We start from the raw sequence: 24,254 nt of genomic DNA, 5'->3' as shown, positions 1-24,254 counted from the left end.
TAATGGGGCTCCTTTATCTACCCCAGGAATCCAATGTGTATAACTGGAGAGAGGATGACCATGCAAAAGAGATGGTGAACAAAATCTTGACAATCATGGTTCCCACCTTTTAACGGGTTAAAAATCAGATCCATTGCCTTCCATTGACAGGGGAAGTTTTGTGGGCCCCACATGTCAGGGGCCTTTGTGGAGGGTTTTACATACCTAGACGATCTGACAAATGTGAGAGGGAGTTGGAAATTTTCTTCATGACTGAATAAGGTGAAGATGCTCCATTGAACGGTCCTATAGAAAGAAAAGACAAATAACTTACATTCTGCCACAGTGAAGAATGATCCAAAGTGAAATAAGTTTCATGTCTAGGTGCACAGCAATCTATACCTGCGCTGGAGAAGTGAAGGAGAAATTTATTCAAGAATTACCACGAACCGAGGTTAAGGAAGTTCATGCCAAAAGCAAGCAACACAATAACTTGCATGGACAGTAAGATCCAAAATGTCATCTATCCATGTTCTGCAAAGATGCTGCTGAACTACTGAGTTACTCCAGCGCTTGTGTCTTTTTTTTTTTTTTTAAACCAGCATCTGCAGTTCCTTGCTTTGACTGTCTAATCTGGAGCAGGTTGTCCTCAAAGGAAATTTAAGGCCAATGTTAGTTCTGAAATGAAAGATTTATTGTTCTATTTTCCCACGTGTGTTATGAGCTGCAATCGGAGTCAGTAATCGATGTTGAGCTTCTTTGATGAGACCACACCTGGAGTATTGTGTGCAGTTTTGGTCTCCTAATTTGAGGAAGGACATTCGTGCTATTGAGGGTGCAGCGTAGGTTCATCAGGTTAATTCCTGGGATGGCGGGACTGACATATGATGACTGGAATTTAGGAGGATAAGAGGGATTTTATAGAAACATATAAACATTTTAAGGGATTGGACTGGCTGGACGCAGGAAATATGTTCCCGATGTTGAGGGAGTCCAGAAGCAGGGGTCACAGTTTAAGAATAAGGGGTAGGCCATTTAGGACTGCGATGAGAAAAAACATTTTCACCCAGAGAGTTGTGAATCTGTGGAATTCTCTGCCACAGAAGGCAGTGGAGGCCAATTCACTGGATGTTTTCAAGAGAGAATTAGATACAGCTCTTAGTGCTAACAGAATCAAGGGATATGGGGAAAAAGCAGGAACAGGGTACTGATTCTGGATGATCAGCCATGATCATATTGAATGGCGGTGCTGGCTCAAAGGGCCGAATGGCTTACTCCCGCAGCTACTTTATATGTTTCTATATGTCTATGTTTTCTCAAGAGCCAAACCCTGCTATTAGCACTTTTTCTCCTGCACAACTGATCTGTTTCACTCAAATTCCCTGCCCAATGTGCAGGTGCTAATTTTCACTCAGACCTCCTAGAGACTCACCATTAGTGATGATCATAATGACTTGTTTTGGCACGGGCCTCCTATTCCATGTCCAAATATGTAGAGTATCATTAATGGTGGAGTAAACTTTTTCCAGCGCATATCCTGTTGTTCTCCCCCTGTTAATGTTATAGTCTTTGATAAAAAAAGTCACAGTTATTTTGAAAGTCACGCTAAATGGACAGACATCAAATATTAAATCAAATTCCCAACTCTTTATTTCTCCCTTTCAAATCTGTTCGGAAACACATGTCCAAAAAGCTAGTTTATGAAGATTATGAAGATGCACTTTAATGGAAGTCATTTTGTTCTAACCTGTGACACTAAAGCATTAACAGCATTTTCAATATATACCAAAAGACAGAATACCATTTAGAATGAAGATCATTTACGCAGATTTGGAAATGAGCCCAACTGCAGAAACAAAGCAGCCGGAGAGAATGTGCAAACTCCATGCAGACAGCACCCGAGGTCAGGATCGAACTCGGATTTCTGGTGCAGTGCAGCAGCAACTCTACCAGCTGCAACAGATGATCCATGTATTTAAGAGGGAACTGCAGATGCTGGAGAATCGAAGGTTACACAAAAAAGCTGGAGAAACTCAGCGGGTGCAGCAGCATCTATGAAGCGAAGGAAATATTTCCTTCGCTCCATAGATGCTGCTGCACCAGATGATCCATGTATCTCAGCCAGGTCATCTGCAATTTCTTCCCTCGCTTCCAACAATGTCTTTGGATATATCTGGTGGTGCAGCGGTAGAGTTCCTGCCTTACAGCGCTTGCAGCGCCGGACACCCGGGTTCAATCCCGACTCCCGTCTGTGCGGTGTTGTACGTTCTCCCCGTGATGGCGTGGGTTTTCTCCGTCATCTTCGGTTTCCTCCCACACTCCAAAGGCGTACAGGTGTGAAGGTTAATTGGCTTGGTGTAAGTGTAAATTGTCCCCAGTGTGTGTAGGATAGTGTTAATGTGTGGGGATTGCTGGTTGGTGAGGACTCAGTGGACCGAAGGGCCTGTTTCTAAACTAAAAAGTAAACTAAACCTGATCAGGCTTAAGAGATCTATCAGGAGATTTGTTGTAAAACCAAACTTTTTCCCGCGTCCTGCATCACTTCCAGCGTTGGTTGACCCAGTGGTTTCTAGAGACGTTCTCATCTTTTATATCTTCCCGGAAACTATTTGTCGCTCATAGTTAGAGTCATAAAGCTTGATAATGGGCCCGTCGGCCCAACTTGCCCTTGCAGACCAACATGCCCCATCTACTCTACATCACCTGCCTGCATTTAGCCCATATCCCTCTAAACGTATCCCATCCTAACCTATCCTGCACCTATCTAAATGTTTCCTAAATGTTGTGATAGTACCTGCCTCAGCTACCTCCTCCGGCAGAACCTTCCACACACCCACCTCCCTTTGTGTAAAAAAAGTCCCTATTAAATCTTTCCCCCCTCACCTTAAACCTGTGTCTTCTGGTTCTAGATTCCCGTACTCCAGGCAAGAGACTCTGCGTTTACCCAATCTATTCCTCTCATGATTTTGTCCACCTCCATAATACCACCCCTCACCCTCCTGCACTCCAAGGAACAGTCCTAGTCTGCTCAACCTCTCCCTGCAGCTCAGGCCCTCAAGCCCTGGCAACACCATCGTAAATCTTCTCTGCACCCTCGTCTGCAGATCTCTGTAATCTCACCGAAGAAGGTCTTGTATTATCCAAGTAGTTCTACCAAGCAGTCTGAGCACCATTGATGTGATTGGTACATTGGTTCTCTTCTCCTCTAATTTCTTAATGTAGTGAAATACATTTGATTTCTCTGAGGGGGGGGTCACTCAATCAGCACCAACCTTGAACTTCTACAGGTGTGCAGTAGAGAGCGTATTGACTGGTCGCATCACGGCCTGGGTCAGCAACTTGAATGCCCAGGAGTGAAGAAGAGGGCTAAAAGTTGAGAACACTGCCCAGTCCATCACCAGCTCTGATCTCCCCAACATCAAAGGGATTTACCGGTGTCACTGCCTCAAGAAGGCAGCCATCATCATCAGAAGCACACCACCCTGGCCACACACTCATTTCACCCCCGCCATTGGGAAGAAGGTACAGGAGCCTGAGAACTGTAACGCCCAGGTTCAGAAACAGCTTCTTTGGTACAGCCATCAGGATATTAAACACTCCAACCTCAAATAAGTTCTGAACTACATTGACTATTATTGCACTATTATTTGGGTTTTTTGTGTGTACGTATGTGTGTATATGTGTGTATATGTGTGTGTGTGCGTGTGCGTGTGCGTGTGCGTGTGCGTGTGCGTGTGCGTGTATGTGTGTGTGCATGTGTACACTCACTGAGCTTTTTTTTCTCTCTCGTTTATTATATTGTTTACAGCCTGTTGTGCTGCTGCAAGTAAGAATTTCATTGTTCTATCTGGGACATATGACAATAAAACACTCTTGACGTTCTTGAACGTGCCTTCATCCTTCACGGTCACCGCATGATCAGCTACACGTTCCCAGAATCTCCTGAATTTTTGTCGCAGCCACAACAAAAACGGTCCAACTTACCTCCATATTTAAGACCTTTAATCTTTTCTATCATCCTCCCAGGAGTAAGATGGTCCTTGATGTGTGTGATTGTTATGACATCAGGTCCAAATGCAATAACTTCAAACCGGACCACATCATTAAAATCTGAAAACTAGAACACGGAAAAGAGAATCTTTCAACCCACATGGTCCATTTTCCGTATTTCATGTCCCTTCTTCCTGATAACATAGGAAACAACATTCTCTGCTGACTCTCAGAGAAATTCCATCAATCCCATTCCAACCCACCCCCGCCCCGCCCCGCCCCACTTATTATTAACCTGTATTCTATTCTCTCTCACACGCTGATCAAATTCTCCCTGAATTGATCCACCACCATCCTACACTAAACGTAATTGCTAGTAACCACTTTCTTGCAACTACACACAGGCAGCACCAGAGGTCAATTGAATCTGGGTCTCTGGCGATGTGAGGCAGTAACTCTAACATCGGCGCTTCTGTGCTGTCCCAAAGTTGACACATTGGGAATCAGAATCAAACCCAGGTATCCGGAGTTGTATGTTTAACCGTTTCCAATTCCAATTTGCATTTACTTTGATTCCAGTTTTGTAAAAGTGTTTAAATTATAGAACACGTCTCTTGGTTGGCGTGGACGTTTGGCGTGGACTGAGAAGGACCTGTTTTCCACTGTCTCTCTAAACTAAATTAAACCTCAGCTGTAACCTCTATGCTGTGATGGTGGTAAGGGACTAGACCTCAGTTACCTACCAGAATCACCTGATACTGACCATCAGGGCATGTAGCCCAGGCTGACCCTGGGGGATATTTTCCTCAGATAGTATTAATCCAGGTGGAAACAATCTGATCCCTGGTTCGATTCTAACCTGTGACTCATCCTCAGCTCTTCCTACATCAGCAATGCTCTGTGTCTGGAACTCTACATCAGTAGAAATAATTTGTGCTTGCATTGCATAACATTAACAGAAAAGGATTAAATGGGCTAGTCAGCTCCGATTCAGGTATCAAAACCAGATGCTCATGAGTTCCTATCACAAATGACATTTTGCATTGTTTATTATATAAACCTCTCAATTAAATGCAAACTGCAAATGCAGCGCTAGCTCTATCAAAATCAAATGTTGAAATGTATTTTAAATAGCAAGATGACTCACCAAAAGGAACAATGCAAAGGCCAGGACATTGTGACAGTACGTAAGACAGTTTTCATTTTATTCCAGTCTGTATTCATTCCTCCCTCGTCCTGCTCAGCTTAGCCCTGAGCCCCTGAGATTTTTAGAGCACTGATTAATCACACTTACCCTATTGATGAAAGTTGTAACAAAGTCAAAAGCCTTGATGAAGTTTTCATTCCCAAGACTTGCTGAAATATCGACGACAAAGAAGAAATCAACCCTTTTCTTGTCATTAGGTCCAAGAGTAAGGTCTGCAGAAATAAAAACACAACTATTCAGATACACTGTGGTACAATCTGGGCACACTGGCCTTGTTACCGGGCAGGGAAATATGAGGTTAGGGACTATATTAAGGTCAATATTGAGGACAGTTCCTAACAATTACACAAAATTCATTTCTGTTCAGAACTTCATAGCAAAATAAACAGTCCACATCGATACTTAAAACGACCTAAACAACAATCATGCATGTACTGGTAAATTATAAATGCCATCAATGCCACTGATATGCTGGGCAATGACTACTTCCAACAGCTGCTCTTGAGATTCAATGGCATTGCTATTCCTGCATCCCCCACCATTCCCATCCTGGGAGTCATCGTGAAGAGAAATATGGATCATGGATACATGGATTAGCTATCTATGTACAGCAACAGGACACACCTGAAGCCAGGTATCCTATGGTGAGTGACTCACCTCCCATCACCACAAGGCCTTACTATAATCAGCAAGGCACAAGTCAAGATCATGATGGAATATCCTTCACTATCCTGGACGACAGCCGCTCCAACAGCGTGCAACAATTCGATGCTGTCCAGGACAAAATAACCCATTTGCCTGGTAGCCCATCCACCACACTAAAACATTCATTTCCTCCAGCATTGGTCCAGAGGGGATGAAATATATACCATCTGCAAACTGGGCTCCAATTACCAGCCTAAACTGCACCAACAGCTCCTCTCAAACGCAACCTCCACTGTGAAGAAGGACAAGAGCTTTAAATGGTTGAGACCATCATCTACAGGATCCCATCCAATGCAAATGCTCCAGGGTGAGCTAACCAAATGGATACAAAATTGACTGAAGTGTAGGAGACAAGGTGATGGTGAAGAGTTGTTTTTCATTCTGGAGGCCTGTACCAAGTACAAGAATGGGTACTGGGCCCACTGTTGTCTGTTATTTATATTATCAATTTTGTGAGTGTAGATGGCATGGTTAGTAAGACGCTAAAATGGGTGGTATAGTGGACAGTGAAGAAGGTCATCTATGATTACAAAGGGTTCTTGATCACTTAGGAGGTTGGGCCGAGGAATGGCAGATGGTGTTTAATTTTGATAAATGTGTGGCGTTTTGGTAAGACAAACCAGGGCCGGAGTGCAGTGGGATGAGAGACCTGAAGGTGCAGGTACATTGATTCATGAAAGTGTTGACGTGGGAGGACAGGGTGATGAAGAAGGCACCTGGCAGTTTTGCCTTCATCGTATAGGTGCCGAGTACAGGAATTGTAACATCATTTTACAGTCGCGCAAGATGTTGGTCAAAACACATTTGGAGTAGTGTGCACAGTTCTGGCCACCCTGCTCTAGGAAGGACGTCATTAAATTGGGGTTCCACTGTTTGCATCCTTGTTAGGACATCCTGCTCAGCCAACAATGGGCCATTATGGACTCCTCCCTTCCTGACGTCATCTGTTGCTGGCCCTGATTTGTTCTGGCCTTTTCTCGCCTACAGTTTCCCTTTCCATATAACCATATAACAATTACAGCATGGAAACAGGCCATCTCGACCCTTCTAGTCCATGCCGAACACGTATTCTGCCCTAGTCCCATACACCTGCGTTCAGACCATAACCCTCCATACCTTTTCCATATAACTACCCAATTTATTTTTAAATGATAAAAACGAACCTGCCTCCACCACCTTCACTGGAAGCTCATTCCACACAGCCACCACTCTCTGAGTAAAGAAGTTCCCCCTCATGTTACCCCTAAACTTCTGTCCCTTAATTCTCAAGTCATGTCCCCTTGTTTGAATCTTCCCTACTCTCAGTGGGAAAAGCTTATCCACGTCAACTCTGTCTATCCCTCTCATCATTTTAAAGACCTCTATCAAGTCCCCCCTTAACCTTCTGCGCTCCAAAGAATAAAGCCCTAACTTGTTCAACCTTTCTCTGTATCTTAGTTGCTGAAACCCAGGAAACATTCTAGTAAATCTCCTCTGTACTCTCTCTATTTTGTTGACATCCTTCCTATAACTAGGCGACCATTTTCAGTCCTTCCGTCTGAAGAAGGGTTCAGATCCCAAATGTCACCTATTCCTTTTCTCCAGAGATGCTGCCTGACCCGCTGAGCTTTTTGTGTCTATTCCCTACTCAATAGATGGTGTCTTTTTTCCCTGCAGGGTAAAAGACAGTGTAAAATCATGAGGGACATAGATAAGGTGAACAGCCACAGTCTTTTCCCAGGGTAGAGCAGTCTAAAACTAGAGTGCATAGATTTAAGTGTTCAAGAAGGAACTGCAGATGCTGGAAGATCGAAGGTACATAGATTTAAGCTGAGAGGGCAACAATTTAAAAGGGATGCGTGGGCCTAGGTCTCTACATGAAACATGCTGCCAGGTGATGTTGTAGAGGAAGGTACAATTACGATATTTCCAAAATACTTGCATGAGTACATGGATTGGGAAGGTTTGGATGGATAAGGGTCGGGCATATGCAAATGAGACTAGCGCGATTAAGTAATTTGGTCAACATGCTCAAGTTGGGATGAAGGGGCTGATTCCGTGCCATATAGCTCTGTGACTCTAGGTATACAAATATAGTCAGAATACTCCGCTCCAAGTATCCCATAGAATACCATTTGAGCAATTATTTGAACATGGGATTCCCTGCAACCAACCACTACTTTGCGATTGGTTTTGGTTTCAAAATCAACTTGCTATTTGTAATGAACATGCGTAAAGTTTGTGACCAAGTCAAACACTCCAGGTCTCACGATCCCACATTAAAAAAAGCCAAGATATGAAAACTAAACAACTTCAATCGGATTTCTGCCCCATACATGAGGAAGGAAGCCAAATCTGGAATAAATTCCAACAGCAGTTAGTTTTGAATTGCAGAAAGTATCAATTAGAGCAATTCAATCTGGAGAATCCCGAGCCGTGACCTAGAGGGGGAGATGAGGTCTCCAGCTAACCATCTAATCATGATCCTAATTTGTCCATGTGTAGCAACACACTAGTTCAGCTTGCAATAGCAGTAATGAATGTCAGAAATGTATCAGTCTTACCATTAGTGCGTACTGTTGACTCCAAGATGTCCAGTTCTCTTGCCAGGTCCTTCACGTTATCAAAAGCATATCTGTCTGTTCATCAATGGAACGCAGTATTCAGTATGCAGTATGCAGTATGCAGAATAGTATGCAGTATTCAATTTATTTATTCGTGTGTGTATATATTTATATTATGGTATATGGACACACTTATCTGTTTTGTAGTAAATGCCTACTATGTTCTGTGTGCTGAAGCAAAGCAAGAATGTCATTGTCCTATACAGGGACACATGACAATAAACTCACTTGAACTTGAACTTGAACTAGTAGGCAGGTAGACAGAAGTGATTGCTTTGCTATTACTTGGACAGCTAGTTCTGCTATTACGTGTGTTTCCATGACTCAAATTAGTTATAAAGTGATTGATGGATCATGCAACACTACTCATTGGTTATAGCGCAACTGTGATCAGGAAATCTATTTAAGTAAGTGTTTTAAAGACACCAATGGCCTTATGTTACAACATGCCTTTATATAACATGAGGTTTCTCAGGCAGGTAACCATTGCAGTAACTTAACAGTATTCCCTTATCGTGTAGCTATCCACTGTAAATGGCTCGATTGTAATTGTATATTGTCTTTCTGCTGACTGGTTAGCACACAACACAAGCTTTTCACTGTACCTCGTACACGTGACAATAAACTCAACTAAAATGATAAACTAAACAAATAACGTGAGGTTTATAAGTTAATTGTAGGGACTGGATGTGAAAGTGGAATAACATTGAGCTAGTGTAATGGCTAGTATGGACACGGTGGGCTGAAGGACCTGTTCCCCTGTATCTTTAAACCTAAAAAAACTAAAACTGACATTTAAAGGGCAGCACGGTGGCGCAGCGGTAGAGTTCCTGCCTTACAGCGCTTACAGTGCCAGAGACCCGGGTTTCGATCCCGAATACGGGTGCTCTCTGTACTGAGTTTATACATTCTCCCCGTGTCCGTGTGGGTTTTCTCTGAGATCTTCAGTTTCCTCCCACAATCCAAAGACGTGCCGGTTTGTAGGTTAATTGGCTTGGTGTATGTTTAAATTGTCCCTAGTGTCTAGGATAGTGTTAATGTGGGGGTCGCTGGTCGGTGTGGACTCGGTGGGCCTGTTTCCGTTCTGTGTCTAAACTAAACTAAAAAATACCTCTAATATAACATGTTGCATGCCTTGGCTTCATATTAATTCCTGTTACATCGCACGGCAAGAAGAACCCCGTTGCACAGGAAAGTGTTTGCACGCATAATTATAGCTGCCAAGTATGTGGCCTCCTCAAGAGTAAGCTGCAAGGACACATATGGGTTTTCAGTGCATTTCTGAAGATGCCAACTTTCAGATGAAGATGACACTTCTGAATCACCCACTTGTCCTATCCACAGGACAACAAAAAGACCCTACAGCACGATTTGCACGAAGAACTGGACATTTCTGATGTTTTGTCTAATTATTGACCTTCATCCAAAGTCCGCATGAATAAAATTAGATGATCTGCATTTTCCATTCTATTGCTGCTGAACAGCTTAACTGCGACATTTCTTGCATTCTGACTATAATTCAGAATTGCGTCATTGGCTGTGAAGCGTCGCTAGGAATTAATTAATTAATACATTTTATCAGCCAAGTATGTATACATACAAGGAATTTGCTTTGGAGCTTTGATCACGAGTAACAAAATGATATACAGTAGACAATTAAAAATAAAACATTATAATTTAAATGTTATATAGTTGTGAGATTATGAAAGCCTCAACATAAATGACAACCTTTCCTTTAAACAAATCAGAAGCAAAATGAAAATCTGCTGATTATGCAACATTATGACACCCAATGTTGAATATATAATAGGCAATAGACAACAGGTGCAAGAGTTGGCCATTCGGCCAGCCAGCACCGCCATTCAAAGTGATCATGGCTGATCATCCCCAATCAGTACCCTGTTCCTGCCTTCTCCCCATATCCCCTAACTCCGCTATCTTTAAGAGTCCTATCTAGCTCCCTCTTGAAAGCATCCAGAGAACCGGCCTCCACCGCCCTGGCAGAGGCAGAGAATTCCACAGACTCACTACTCTCTGTGAGAAAAAGTGTTTCCTCGGCTCCGTTCTAAATAGCTTACCCCTTATTCTTAAACTGTGGCCCCCTGGTTCTGGATTCCCCCAAAATCGGGAACATGTTTCCTGCCTCTAGTTTGTCCAAACCCTTAATAATCTTATATGTTTCAATAAATCCCTTCTCATCCTTCAGAGTATACTCCAGAGTATACAAGCCCAACCGCACCATTCTCTCAGCATATAACAGTCCCGCCATCCCGGGAATTAACCTTGTAAATCTCTGCTGCACTCCCTCAGTAGCAAGAATGTCATTCCTCAAATTAGGAGACCAAAACTGCACACAATACTCCAGGTGTGGTCTCACTAATAGATATACAACCAAGGTATAAATTGGTCTGTAATCAAATGTAAACACTATGCAAGTTTAACAATAAAGAGCCACACTCTAAACGTTCCTGCACTCTATGATCCCATGCTGCCTGAATTTCTCCGACATTTTCTGTTCTCATTCCCGAATTCCACCATCTGCTTTTTTTGCTTCTGAGCTTATGAGCTTGTGGATTGTTGAGTTGATTTCACTTAATAAATTCCTTCTAATTGAGAGTAAAGGATAGCCTAACTGGCCATGCTCTCATTTCGATCCTACCATCGGGAAGAAGTTGCAGGAGCCTGCAAACTGTGACCACCAGGTTCAAGAATAGCTTCTTCCCTGCGACTGATGTGTTTCCCACATCACAACTTCAAAGAACTTCCACTGACTGTAAAGAGATGTGGGATACCACATCTTTTTTTAAAGGTCCACCTCCTAAGTTCCACGTTGCAACAACATGGGAACGCTGCTTGTCCGAAGATACTTAAAGGAATTGGGGAGAGAATAAATATTTACTTTCACATCGTGGTTCCACTCCAGACCACTGGCCAGATTGCAAGCATTGGCGTTTTGATGAACCTCGTAAAATGCTTGTCCAACAGCTGTATAGCACAATCGAAAAGAGGTTAAACCTATTGCCCGTTCTTTTTGAACCAAAAGGAATTCCAGGGTTGGGACATAATGTGCCTAAAGAGAGAAAGTAGACCATTAGAAACCTTCTAATCAAGACTAGTTCAGCAGGTTGAGATTATCCTGCCAGGACTGTCAAGACACACGTTGATGTTGGCTGTAGTACCATCAACCCTTTGATTTTTAGATGAAACTTGAGTCGAGATCAGACATGAAACTGTGGCCTAAATTACCTCTACTGCTTGCCAAGCCCTTGCATGCCCCAAATACCATACTTGATATTTAAAAAATGACTCCGTCCCAAAACATCACCTACCCATGTTCTCTGGAGATGCTGCCTGACCCGCTGAGTTACTCCAGCACTTTGTGTTTTTGTTTTAACCATACACTGATAATCAATTTCCAGAACAGATCTCACCATTGTTATTCTCAGGTACACAAAAAAGCTGGAGAAACTCAGCCGGTGCAGCAGCATCTATGGAGCGAAGGAAATAGGCAACGTTTCGGGCCGAAACCCTTCTTCAGTGTTCTCACTGCTTCTCATATTCTCAGTGCTGATGTAAGTTTGTGCCAAATTAATGATAATTCGTTTTCCATTATGGAACTCCATCTATTAGAAAAATGACTAAAAATTCCCTAAAGGGCCTGTCCCACTTACGCAACCTTTTTGACGGCTGCCGGCACCCGTGATAGGTCGCTGAACATTTTAAACATGTTTAAAATTCAGCGGCGGCCAGAAAGATGCTACGACTCTTTGGGTGACTAGGAGACTTCTCGCGACCATACAGGTGACCCCTGGCGACATGTAGCGGGTGTCGTGGGATGTCACCAGGGGACATGTCGCCAGGGGTCGCCTGTATGGTCGAGAGAGGTCTCCTAGTGCACAGGATTGTTGGTCAGCACAGACTCGGTGGGCTGAACAGCTAATTTCCACGCTGTATCTCTAAACTAAACTGAACAAAAGTGACATATTTGCAAAGGAGTAATGTTGCACATGCCAAAAAAAGAGTTCAAATGCTGGGTGTTGAGAATCTTACCAATATAAGCTTGAGGATCCTCCAATGGATCTTGTCTCCAGTTTAAGCAGGAAGTATCAGACCACATACGCCATTAAAATGTAATCTGTATTCTCAGCAGCCTTCATTAGATAGCAATATATACTGTACCATCAAATAATATGTATGTGTTTTTTAAATTTGCGAATGATTCTTCAAATCAGGGTTATGTATATATATATATATATATATATTTTTTTTTTAATTTAAAATATATATATATATTTATTAGAAGCAGACATGTTATGGTAAAATATAGTTACATATTATAGTAAAAACCTTTCATGTACATCAATCATACATTATTAAAATTTTCAATTGTGGATTGATTCTGCTTCTAGTTTGTGTTTATATAGATAGAGAGAGAAAAAAAAAAGAATTACAAATGTCAAAAAAGAAAAAAAGGTGGAATGAATTACTAATAATACGTCATTGGAGATAGGTTCGTAGATTATAAAGTATAACTTTTCATCTATTCCTGAGTTCAAGCAGTTAAGTTTCCGTGCCGAACCAATCTATCCCTTCAAATAGTTAATGAAGGGTTATGTATATATTTTGAGCTTGCGTCAATTGTAATGTGCAGCTAATACAAATGTTGGATGGGTACAACATATGCATAAAAATGCAAGATGAGATATCTACCATGGTTAGCGATTATGTTATTGGTTTGTACCATATTTGTAAGGGCTTTAATAATAATAATCCCAAAACTGATAAATCGCTGCACTTCCATTACTAATTAGCATCTGCCTTATTTCCTCACCTCATTACAGAAAATATATTGCGTCTTTAGAGAGGGTGCAGAGGAGGCTTACCAGAATAGTGCCTGGATTAGGGGGTTTCAGCTACAGGGAAAGATTGGATAGACTTGGATTGTTTTCTCTCAAACGTTGGAGGTTGAGGGGAGACTTAATAGAAGTATTTAAAATTATGAGTGGCATAGATCGGATAGACATCAGAACCTTTTTTCCATGATGGCAATGTCAAACACTGGAAGGTATAGCTATAAGATGAGGAAGAAAGTTTAATGTAGATGTGCGGGGCAAGTTTATTTCCCTCAGCGAGTGGTGAGGGCCTGGAATGCACTGCCAAGCGTGGTGGCGAAGTCAGATATGATGGTGGTGTTTAAGAGGCTTTTGATGAGGCATGTGGAAGTGCAGGGAATAGAGGGATATGTCTCATGTACGGGCAGATGAGATCAGTTGAACTTGGCATCATGTTATGGGCCGAAGGGCACGTGCCTGTGCCGTACTCTTCTGTGTTCTATGTTTTGTTTTGTAATATGGTAAACAATGCTATTGGTATAATAACAAGAATAGATATGCTGTGTAACACCAAATAGGTTAACCTATATTATCATTGTCAAACCACATTCAGTTCTTTAAAGTCAAGTCAAGTCAAGTTTATTTGTCACATACACATACGAGATGTGCAGTGAAATGAAAGTGGCAATGCTCGCGGACTTTTGTGCAAAAGACAAACAACAAAACAACCAAACAAATTATAAACACAATCATAACACACATATTCTTTTACATAATAAATAATAGAAGGAAAAACGTTCTGTAGAGTTAGTCCCTGGTGAGATGGGCGTTTACAGTCCGAATTGCCTCTGGGAAGAAACTCCTTCTCAACCTCTCCGTTCTCACTGCATGTCAACGGAGGCGTTTGCCTGACCATAGCACATAAACACTACACTCCCAAAGGCTGGAACAGTCCGTTGCAGGGGTGGAAAATGCATGTGTTTATAACTAAATTTTTGCACTTAAAACAGATTCTAATGATTTCATGAAATATATCCTGATAATTGTGTAGCACATAATCTAATTTGAATAGAAGGAGTCATATAATTAAGGGTGTTATGTATAATACACTAGAGAGTTCTGGGATGTGACTCCTTGTGTATGTTGGGTTATGCAGCATAACTCTGACAAGAGATCACGTATTAAATCACTAGAAGCAAACCAAAATTGTAAACTGTTATGCTAACCACCGCGCAGTGTAAAAATTATATAATAATAATAATAAATACCTTCAGTGTAACATCTGGGCAGTTTCCCAGTCCACTGACCATTTGGTAAACAGGTCCTTAAAGCCGGTCCCACTAGCTGGAACCCATCATAGCATTGAAAGGAGATGGAGTCATTGAACCGGTGGACAACTCTACGAGGATGGAACGATCCAAACTCAAAATATTGAGGAGCAAGGCAAGTTAGTTCTGCAAAGTAATTGAGGAGAGAGTTACAATTGGTTACATCTGAAACCACATGATTCTAGTTTAGTTTATTGTCACGTGTACCGAGGTGAAGTGAAACGCCTTTGTTGCGTGCTAACCAGTCAGCGGAAAGACAATACATGATTCCAATTGAGCCATTCACAGTGATGACAGATACATGATAATGGGAATAATATGGATAATATTTAGTGCATGAGCTAACACTCAGGCCATGTTTCGGAGTTCATATGGTCGGGGTTATGCACATGAGTTTATAGATTCAATCCATATAAAAAATGTGTTGTATTCTAGGCAATAATTAAAGGATGTAATGAAGCAAAGGAAATAAAACTCTCTCTCTCTCTGGCCCAGTCATGAGCTGTGGTTGAATGAAATGAACATTAAATTGATTTGGAACATTTGAAGTTGAATGGAAATCTTATGTTTTTTCATAAATTTCAGGGTTATTTTCATAATTCAGGCCTAGATTGCACTGTAACATGGCAAGGATGGTAAATAACAGAAGTACTGTTAGTGACACACACCATACTTGGTTAAAGTGCAATAAACGCTGGGGCAGCCTTTGGCTTGAGTGTTGGACTTCCCAGTGCATTTCAAGGATAAGCTGAGCTACCACATTCTTCAACTCAGTTTGAAGAAATTGTTCGATCTAACATTGAATTAAAACAACAAAACTGTGCTGTAAGTAAAACACTGGGATGTGGCAGATCTAAAAGTTTAAAGAACTTTCCTGGGGATGGTGGAGCTGGTGATAACTATCAAACATTAGTTTGTAATCTGGCACCCCTGTGTCATTTGGAACCATTGACATCCATAGCGGGGCTGAAGGGCGGAAGTGAATCACTGAAAGCAGTTCAACGGAGAAATTCTCAGCAAATTATTCTGTCACCACTTTTGCCTTCATTCGTCTATTTCTTTCAACATAAACACTGATATGATGAGATGGTGCTACCAATGCAGAGGGCTAAGATGTGCGAATGCATATGTTGACCTTCAACTCAGTTAAAAGTAACATCCAGCATGTTCCTTATCCCTGCAAGGGGATTAACAGTCTAGATAAAGACTAACCTTTGCACGATGCTCTAAGTGCAACTTCACCATATGCATTTCTCAGACGACTCCACTTCCCGTCCGAGCCACAGCATCTCCAGCTGACAGGGTGGGGCCGGAATCCCACAGGACAAATGTAAGTCATCACACTTCTTTCCACTCGATTCTCTGGCCACTTGATCCATCCTCCATCAATTACTTCATCATCGGGGCAGAGGTTACCTTCTATAATGTTCGGCATTAAAGCATTACAGATGAGTACATTTAATCTGCTTAATATGATTCTCCAATAAATGCTATCCTCTCTACAAGGTACGTTTATTCTTCTAATCAGTACATTTCCTTCGAAAGTATCAGCACCTTTCTCTCTGGAATATTTTCCATCTTTACACCCAGAGTGCTATCAAGGTATTTTAAATATAGAGAATCCAAAAGATGTTCTCACCTATTGACATCAAATAAGTACTTAACAACCCATACTTTCCAGAAGAAATTGAGAATCATGGCATAACGATTAGGAAAGGGATCCAGGGCTAATTTAATTCTCAACTTCCTGACTAAAATATACCGAAATGAATTGCACAATCACCACTCTCTCAGAGGCTGACATTGGCCAGTACATCGAGGCATTTCTACTTACAGATCCTTACAAAAGGGCTTTCTCTACTCATGATCTGATATGCCAAGAAAGGCTATATTCCGTAAAAGAGGGATGGCACGGTGGCGCAGCGGTAGAGTAGCTGCCTTACAGCATCAGAGACCTGAGTTCGATCCTGACTATGGGTGATTGCCTGCACGGAGTTTGTATGTTCTCCCCGTGACCTGCGTGGTTTTTCCCCCCCCCCCCGAGTTCTTCGGTTGCCTCCCACACTCCAAAGATGTCCAGGTTTGCATGTTAATTGGCTTGGTATAAAACGTTAAATTGTCTCTAATGTGTGTGAGGTGGTTTTACACCAAAGTAAAAGTATAAATATAAGAGGAGGAAGCTCATCTAACCTCCTGCCTCATTTGTAGGGGTCGTCACTGAATCCTCACTGCCTCGCTCCTGCATGAAACAGGCGTCGGGGTTATGGGGAGAGGGCAGGAGAATGGGGTTAGGAGGGAGAGATAGATCAGCCGTGATTGAATGGCAGAGTAGACTTGATGGGCCGAATGCCCTAATTCTGCTCCTATCACTTATGACCTTATGAATCCTATGTTTCTTTATCCCCAAAATATCAAAAAAGCTATAAAGCTACACTCCACAACTACTGGCACATACTATTCCTGGGATTGGTATATTGTAACCACAGCCTCTGCTTTCCCCATCCTTTCCTCAGTGAGAATCTCTCCTAGGTGGCTCTTCTACCTTTGCACTAGCTTTTTCCTGGTCCATTTACATGCTACGATCACTACCATCTCCTTACTTTGACTTTGACTATCCTCTTTGGTGAGTCCAGTTGTAAGTAACTCATGTACCATTCATGTATTCTGCCTCTTCAAAAAACCCTTGTTTTGTTCCTAATCAAGCCCACACTGCTCCTTCTGCCTTTTTTTATCAGTTACATATTTCAATTACAGTTCACCTTTTTACTTTTGGTCCACAAACAATTGCTGAACCATACTTATATTAATCAAACTATTTTTATTCGGTTTCATTGCTTTAATCACCCAAGGATATCTAGGGGTAAATATCGTTCCTTCTCCCCTTGTTGGCTTGTCCAGTCTAAACCCCATCTTCTCTTTGATGTCTAATTTTATGTGTCAGTTTTTGTATCCACTCCACTTGCAACAGTATTCACTTTTCGGATCAGGAAAAGTAGTTTTCTTCTGAATGAGCATTTTTAATATTCGAATGCTTTTATTTTTTACCGTAGCTAATCCAACCCTAGATATCCTTAGTTCTAGTTTTGTTTAGAGATGCAGCGCGGAAACAGGCCCGTCAGCCCACAGGGTCCTCGCCAGCCAGCGATCCCCGCACATTAACACTATCCTACACCCACTAGGGACAATTTTTTACATTTACCAAGCCAATTAACCTACAAACCTGTACGTCTTTGGAGTGTGGGAGGAAAGATCTCGGAGAGTTCTTCCACACAGGTCACGGGGAGAATGTACAAACTTCGTGCAGACAGCACCAGCAACTTTACCCCTGCGCCACCGTGACCGCCTAAATTTAATCACACCTAATCTTGTGACCACTTTTTCCTTAAACACTTCCCAGTGAAACGTGTCCCATTTCTCTTGGGTCAAACCTGAAAACCTCCTTCCTCTTCATTCCCTCAGAAGCTTTGAAACACATTCTCAGTTCATGGATTCTCTGTCACCTTTTCAGATTTCCTTTGGACACCTGAAGTTTAATATTTTTTCCACTAGTTTGACAATCCTTGTATTTTCTGGTATTGTCAAACCTTTCTCCCACCCATCATTTGATGGATAAAAAGCATCAGTAATATCAACTTGAACCAAACAATTTTGAATTCTTACAGTGTTCCCATCCCATGCGCGGCACGGTGGCACAGTGGTGGAGTTGCTGCCTTACAGCGCCAGAGCCCCGTATCCCAGGTTCGATCCCGAATACGGGTGCTGTCTGTACGGAGTTTGTATGTTCTCCTCGTTATCTGCATGGGTTTTTTTTCAAGATCTTCGGTTTCCTCCCACTCTCCAAAGACGTACAGGTTTGTAGGTTAATTGGCTTGGTATAAATGTAAATTGTCCTTAGTGTGTGCAGGATAGTATTAATGTGCGAGAATTGCAGACTCAGTGGGCCGAAGGGCCTGTTTCCGCGCTTTATCTCTAAACTAAAATTAATATCTTGGAGGCTTTCTCCTTTTTTTCCTTCTCTTATCTTTCATGTGTATCTGATTGTCAGAGATACTCTCTCATATGGAGAACATTTTTGCTCTATGAGAAACTCATGCATCACTGTGCAACAGACTCACCAGTCTTAGTTAATATGTTCTATAATACAATGCATTCTAACCCCGTCCACAGGTGCTGCCTAACCCGCTGAATTACTCCAGTACTTTGTTTATTGCTCAAGACTCTGCAGTCTCTTGTGTCTACATTAATTTTGTTTCTCCGCCCCAGGGTAGCATTAGATTTTATGGCAATTAATCAAATAAGATGATGTGAGTTCTAGAGCTCAATAGGAAGAATCCTAGGCCTTGGTGATAGGGCAGGACCTCCAAGATCAATTAGCATCGTAGATGTCCTGGCTCGCATTTCACAATGCTATTTCTACAGGAGAGAAACAGGCCATTCGGCCCAAATTTCCCACACTGGCCAGCATGCCCCAGCTACACTAGTCCCACCTGCCCGCATTTGGCCCATAACCTTCCAAACCTGTCAGATCCATGAACCTATCTGATACGTAAACGTTGGGATAGACCCTGCCTCATCTACTGTACCTCCTCTGGCAGCTTGTTCCACACACTCACCACCCTTTGCGCGAGGGTTACCGCTCAGATTCCTATTAAATCTTTCCCCTTCACCTTAAACATATGTGATTCACCCAAGTCAGGGGTGGGGGACCTTTTCATGTTGGAATGCCGCATTAAGTTACCTGTAATCCTATAAGGCCACATGCAAAAAACTTCAATTAGACATACTTCAAAATGTACATTATTTTGTAAAAATCTAACTACTATGTATTAACTTCAAGAAAATGAAAAAAAAAATTGTTAATTCTAAAGTTGACTAACCTATTAATGACTTTGTTGTGACTGCTTTTTGTGGGAAAGCATTTGAATATTTGGTTGCAACATGGAGGTACGCAGTTTCAGCTGATCTTATAGATGGGTATCCGTCATTTGTGACCTTAAGGGCGTCTTAATTTGGGTTAGGTAAGAGAATGTAGATTCGCAGCAATAAGTGGCTTGAAAAGCAAGAAAGCATTGTTTCGTGCATGTTACCGAGGACGAGGATATTCTATTGCATTTTTCCATATTTCAATCGGATCTTTCTAAGCGTCAAATAAGGACTTTAAGATGTCATCTCCTGAGAGCTCAATCAATTCCATCTGTAGTTCTTTAGGAGCCTTGGAGACATCACCTAGGTGAGGTTGAAATGCTAACTTAAGTGTGATGTCATGATTCTCAGTCAGTGAACCTTTCATTGTAATCGTTAATTACGAAGTCAATAACAGCTGCGTATTCATCAAATGATTCGCATGAATCCTCCTGCTCATCAATGACCTTAGCTAACTGGGGAATATGTGCATCCAAAATTTCATTTTGAAGAAGAAGAATTTTGAAAAAAGATAATTTTATTTGAAATGCTTGGATTTTTTGTCACATATCATATGTAGACTCAGTTTTACCTTGCAACAAAACATTCAAGTCTTGCTTTGACATGATATCACACAGAAATGCAGTAATCTTCAATCTCCTTTCAATAATTCACATGGCTGATTCTGTTCTTCATGAAATGTAACTATCTGTTCTCGCAAAGATAAACATTTAGCTAACACCTGTCCCTGCGATAGCCAACAGTTTACAATGATACGGCAAATCCACACTGAATGCCTCATCGTCCAGCTTTAGCATATTACAAAACTGACGATGACGTGTTGCATTTGCACGAATATAGTTAACAATACTTATAACTTGTTGCAAAGTGTCACTTAAAATAGTAGATTTAGCAGAGATTTTGCTGATGTAAGATGCAATGAAAAGAAATGAGAGCATCTGGATCTGATAACCTTTTTTATCTGTGCAATAAACCCTTGACGTTTTCCCGTCATGGAAGTTACACCGTCTGTACATACACTCACTAAATTAACCAAATCCATTGTCCAACTTCACAACATTTATCTTGAAAGTTGTTGAAGAAATCTATTCCTTGTGTTCTACCCGTAAGAGTGCCCAAAGCGAGTAACTCTTCGTAGCAAAGAAAATCTTCTGTCATGGCCCGAATGAGGTATAAAACCTGTGCCAATTCAGCAGTATCAGTTAATTCACCCAAAGCGATTGAATGATATATATTTTCCTTTTGGAGTATTGTGTGAAGTTGTTCTGTTACGTTGAGCACTAAATCACGCTGTTGATCAGTTATAGTGGTGAATCTGTGGAATTCTCTGCCAGAAGGTAGTTGAGGCCAGTTCATTGGCTATATTTAAGAGGGAGTTAGATGTGACCCTTGTGGCTAAAGGGATCAGGGGGTATGGAGAGAGGGCAGGTACAGGATACTGAGTTGGATGATCAGCCATGATCATATTAAATAGCGGTGCAGGCTTGAAAGGCCGAATGGCCTACTCCTGCACCTATTTTCTATAGTTTTCCTTGAAAGAAGCAGTTGCTTGCCCTTTGAAACCTTATCGGGGTCTAAGCAAACTAAAACTTCGACAGTGCATTCTTTGACGATTTTTACATCGCTAAATGGCTTCCCTTCCTCCCCCCCCCCCTCCCCCCGAGTATATAAGCTACTTTATGTTGCTTCAGTAACATTATTTCCGGGTCTTACCGCTGCCTTTGCTTTTCATCTTTTAATTTCTGCAATGCAACCTTTTGTGCCTCACTTTCTAATTTGAAATATTTGTGGCCCTTACGAGTGGCTGATGAGCATTGAATTTCTTCAATGTTGATATTGCAGTATCACAAAGCACCGCTGTCAAACGTTGATAATACTGTAGACTGGACGGCCAGTGGACTCTCCCCGACATTTTCCTTCTCGTCAACCAGCCTCAGGCGGTGGTGGCGGCAGTCAGGCAGGGAGGTTAACGTACATTCTAGAGTCGTATTAGAACTAAATCATGAGCATAACAGGTGTTAAAATAGCCCTCATGACTTACTAATGCTTTCATTGTGGCACTCAGTCGGGGAGGATCATTTCGTTAAATCTTCTATTACTCTTAATGGCCTAGAAGGCTGCACTTAATGGCCTAGAAGCCTGACCTAAGTGAATAATCTTGCTGCCAAAGATTAGAGAACAGATCACAAGAATAATGACTCAACCCAGGTGCCCTTTAAATAGTGTAGGAAGGAACTGCAGATGCTGGTTTACATCGAAGATAGGCACAAAATGCTGGAGGAACTCAGCGGGACAGGCAGCATCTCTGGGAAGAAGGAATGGGTGATGTTTCAGGTTGAGATCCTTCTTCAGACCAAGGATTCTCACATCCATCTCTGTAATGATCACTGTCATCAAAAAGACCCCAATCCGGAACAGTGTAACATTAACATCTTACTAAATGAATATTCCCTTATCTTAATTGCCGCTGACCAGCGATCACCCCGAACACTAGCATTATCCTGCACACTAGAGGTAATTTACAATTTTACCAAAGCCAATTAAGCATCTCTGGAGAGGAATGGGTGACGTTTTGGTCGAGACCCTTCTTCAGTCTGAAGAACATGCTGCCTGTCCCACTGAGTTACTCCAGCATTTGGTGTGTACCAATAGTCAGGATTGAACCCGGGTCACCAGCACTGTAAGGGAGCAACTCCACCACTGTGCCGCCCCTAAATCTTACATTAGAGAAAATAATAATAATAATAATAATAATAATACTGCACCAATTAAAATAAACTTAAGGCTCCATTTAAGCACCAAAGAAGCACCATACCACATATCGCAGTCGGCCACAGCCCAATCATCAGAACCATTAACGTTATATCATGGCCACGCTGTCTGATCGTATGAAATGCCATGTTTAAATGTACAGCCATCAGCAGAGAGCAATGATTTAAAATCATTGGTTTCACTTCCATTGGTTAATCATTATAGTCTAGCCAGCTTTGAGGCATATTTTCTGATCTTGATGTTTGTTTTTCTGTTTGGCAGCTAATCATTAATGATTCAGTATATGGAGCAGTGTGGGCCATGAGAGTGTGCAAAACAAATGTACTTCGATCTGCTCCTTTCCAGTAATTTCTCTGCAACCGCTGGATACATTCCAAGCCCGTAGCTGGAAATGATGCAGGGTGAAGCAATCTGACATTCTTCAGCATGGTGGCAGGTTAGCCAATTGTAATGACTTGAATAGTCTTCATGTTAAAACGGTAACATATTTTAAATTCACTTTTTGGTGTTGCTTTATGTTATGCATTTCTCAGTGAATAGGGTAAGTTAGCAAGGTACAATGGCAATCAAAGTAAGTTGGCGTTTCAGGTTGAAACCCTGCTTTTGGAAATCCATAGTTGGTTCACCAGGTGATATTTTCCACATTTCCTTCACCTCTCTCGATCCCCGTTCCCATGCTCCCTTCCACTTTCCACATTTCAGTTCCCACACTCATTCCTACTCTCCAAGATCTCGGTTCTATGGGAAATATGAGGTGCTGTTCCTCCAATTTGCATTGGGCCTCACTCTGACAGTGGAGGAGGCCCAGGACAGAAGAGGCAGTATGCGAATGGTTCGGCGATGTTTTCGCTGGACACCTCTACTCAGTCCGCATACCTAGACACACGTGATCTCCCGGTCTCACACTCAGTGGGTTCCCAGTTTCCACACTTCCTTCCTCTGTCCCAAATCCTGGTCAGTCTGAAGGGAGCACGGGTACTGGGATCCCGGAGAGTGGAAAGTTGTAGGGAACTTGAATGGGAACTGGGACAGAGGAAGGAAGTGTGGGAACTGGGATCCCACAGAGTGGAAGGGGGTGTGGAAACCAGGATCCGGGAGAGTAGGAATGAGTGTGGGCACCGGATGTGGAAAGTGGGAAGATGGGAGAGGGGAAGGAAGTATGGAAAATATCACCTAGTGAGCCAGACACCGAACTGCCAGGATTTCCAAATGCAGGGACTCAAACTGAAATATGAACTTACATCTATCACCCTCACAGATGCTGCTTGACCCTATGAGTATTTCTAAAGCTCTGTTTCGCATTGGGGATTCCCAAATCTCAATTAACCTACAAACCTGCACATCGTTGGAGTGTGGGAGGAAACCGGAGAACCCAGAGGAAACCCACACAGTCACAGGGAGAACATATAAATACTGAATTATCTGAGCTTTACAGTACTGATTAAACATTATGAGACTACTTTCATTTACATGACATTGCTGTGTCCCAAACATTATGGTGCCCTGAAATGGGGGGGAATATGTACAAACACTGCTGCAATTTCTACATGGTGAAATCAAATGATGGTGGGGGTGAGCTCCCCCTCCCCTCACCCCACTCACCATCAGCAACACCACAGTCACATCTGTGGAGTCTTTTAAGTTCCTGGGAACCATCATCTCCAAGGACCTTAAATGGGGGGGGGGGGGGGGGCACCATCGACTCCACAGTCAAAAAGGCACAACAGAGGATGTATGTACTTCCTGCGGCAGCTGAGGAAGCACAATCTGCCACAGGCAATGATGGTCCAATTCTACACGGCCATCGTAGAGTCTGTTCTCACCTTCTCCATCATGGTCTGGTTGGGCTCAGCCACCAAGCACGACAACCGGAGGCTGCAGTGAATAGTCCGATCAGCTGAGAAGGTTATTGACT

The 24,254-nt window shown here is 42.2% G+C and overlaps 1 protein-coding gene across 1 annotated transcript in view; it reads right to left on the bottom strand.

Moving 5' to 3' along the window:
* LOC129710735 (complement factor B-like) overlaps nt 1–22,542 on the bottom strand; it is a 39,145-nt gene extending 16,603 nt beyond the window's left edge. Inside the window, exons 1-9 of the mRNA XM_055657935.1 lie at nt 22,383–22,542; nt 15,857–16,063; nt 14,585–14,770; nt 11,384–11,554; nt 8,425–8,499; nt 5,264–5,388; nt 3,964–4,096; nt 1,412–1,546; nt 205–285 (exon numbers count right to left, since the gene is read on the bottom strand). Coding sequence (XP_055513910.1) covers nt 205–285; nt 1,412–1,546; nt 3,964–4,096; nt 5,264–5,388; nt 8,425–8,499; nt 11,384–11,554; nt 14,585–14,770; nt 15,857–16,063; nt 22,383–22,527 — 1,258 coding nt within the window. The 5' untranslated portion in view covers nt 22,528–22,542. The remainder of the gene's footprint in view (nt 1–204; nt 286–1,411; nt 1,547–3,963; nt 4,097–5,263; nt 5,389–8,424; nt 8,500–11,383; nt 11,555–14,584; nt 14,771–15,856; nt 16,064–22,382) is intronic.
* Nucleotides 22,543–24,254: the final 1,712 nt, after the last annotated feature.

This window comes from Leucoraja erinacea, chromosome 28 (genome assembly GCF_028641065.1).
Source record: "Leucoraja erinacea ecotype New England chromosome 28, Leri_hhj_1, whole genome shotgun sequence".
Lineage (NCBI taxonomy): Eukaryota > Metazoa > Chordata > Chondrichthyes > Rajiformes > Rajidae > Leucoraja > Leucoraja erinaceus.
Note: the sequence above shows the minus strand (reverse complement) of the source record. Positions and strands in the feature narration are given on the sequence as shown.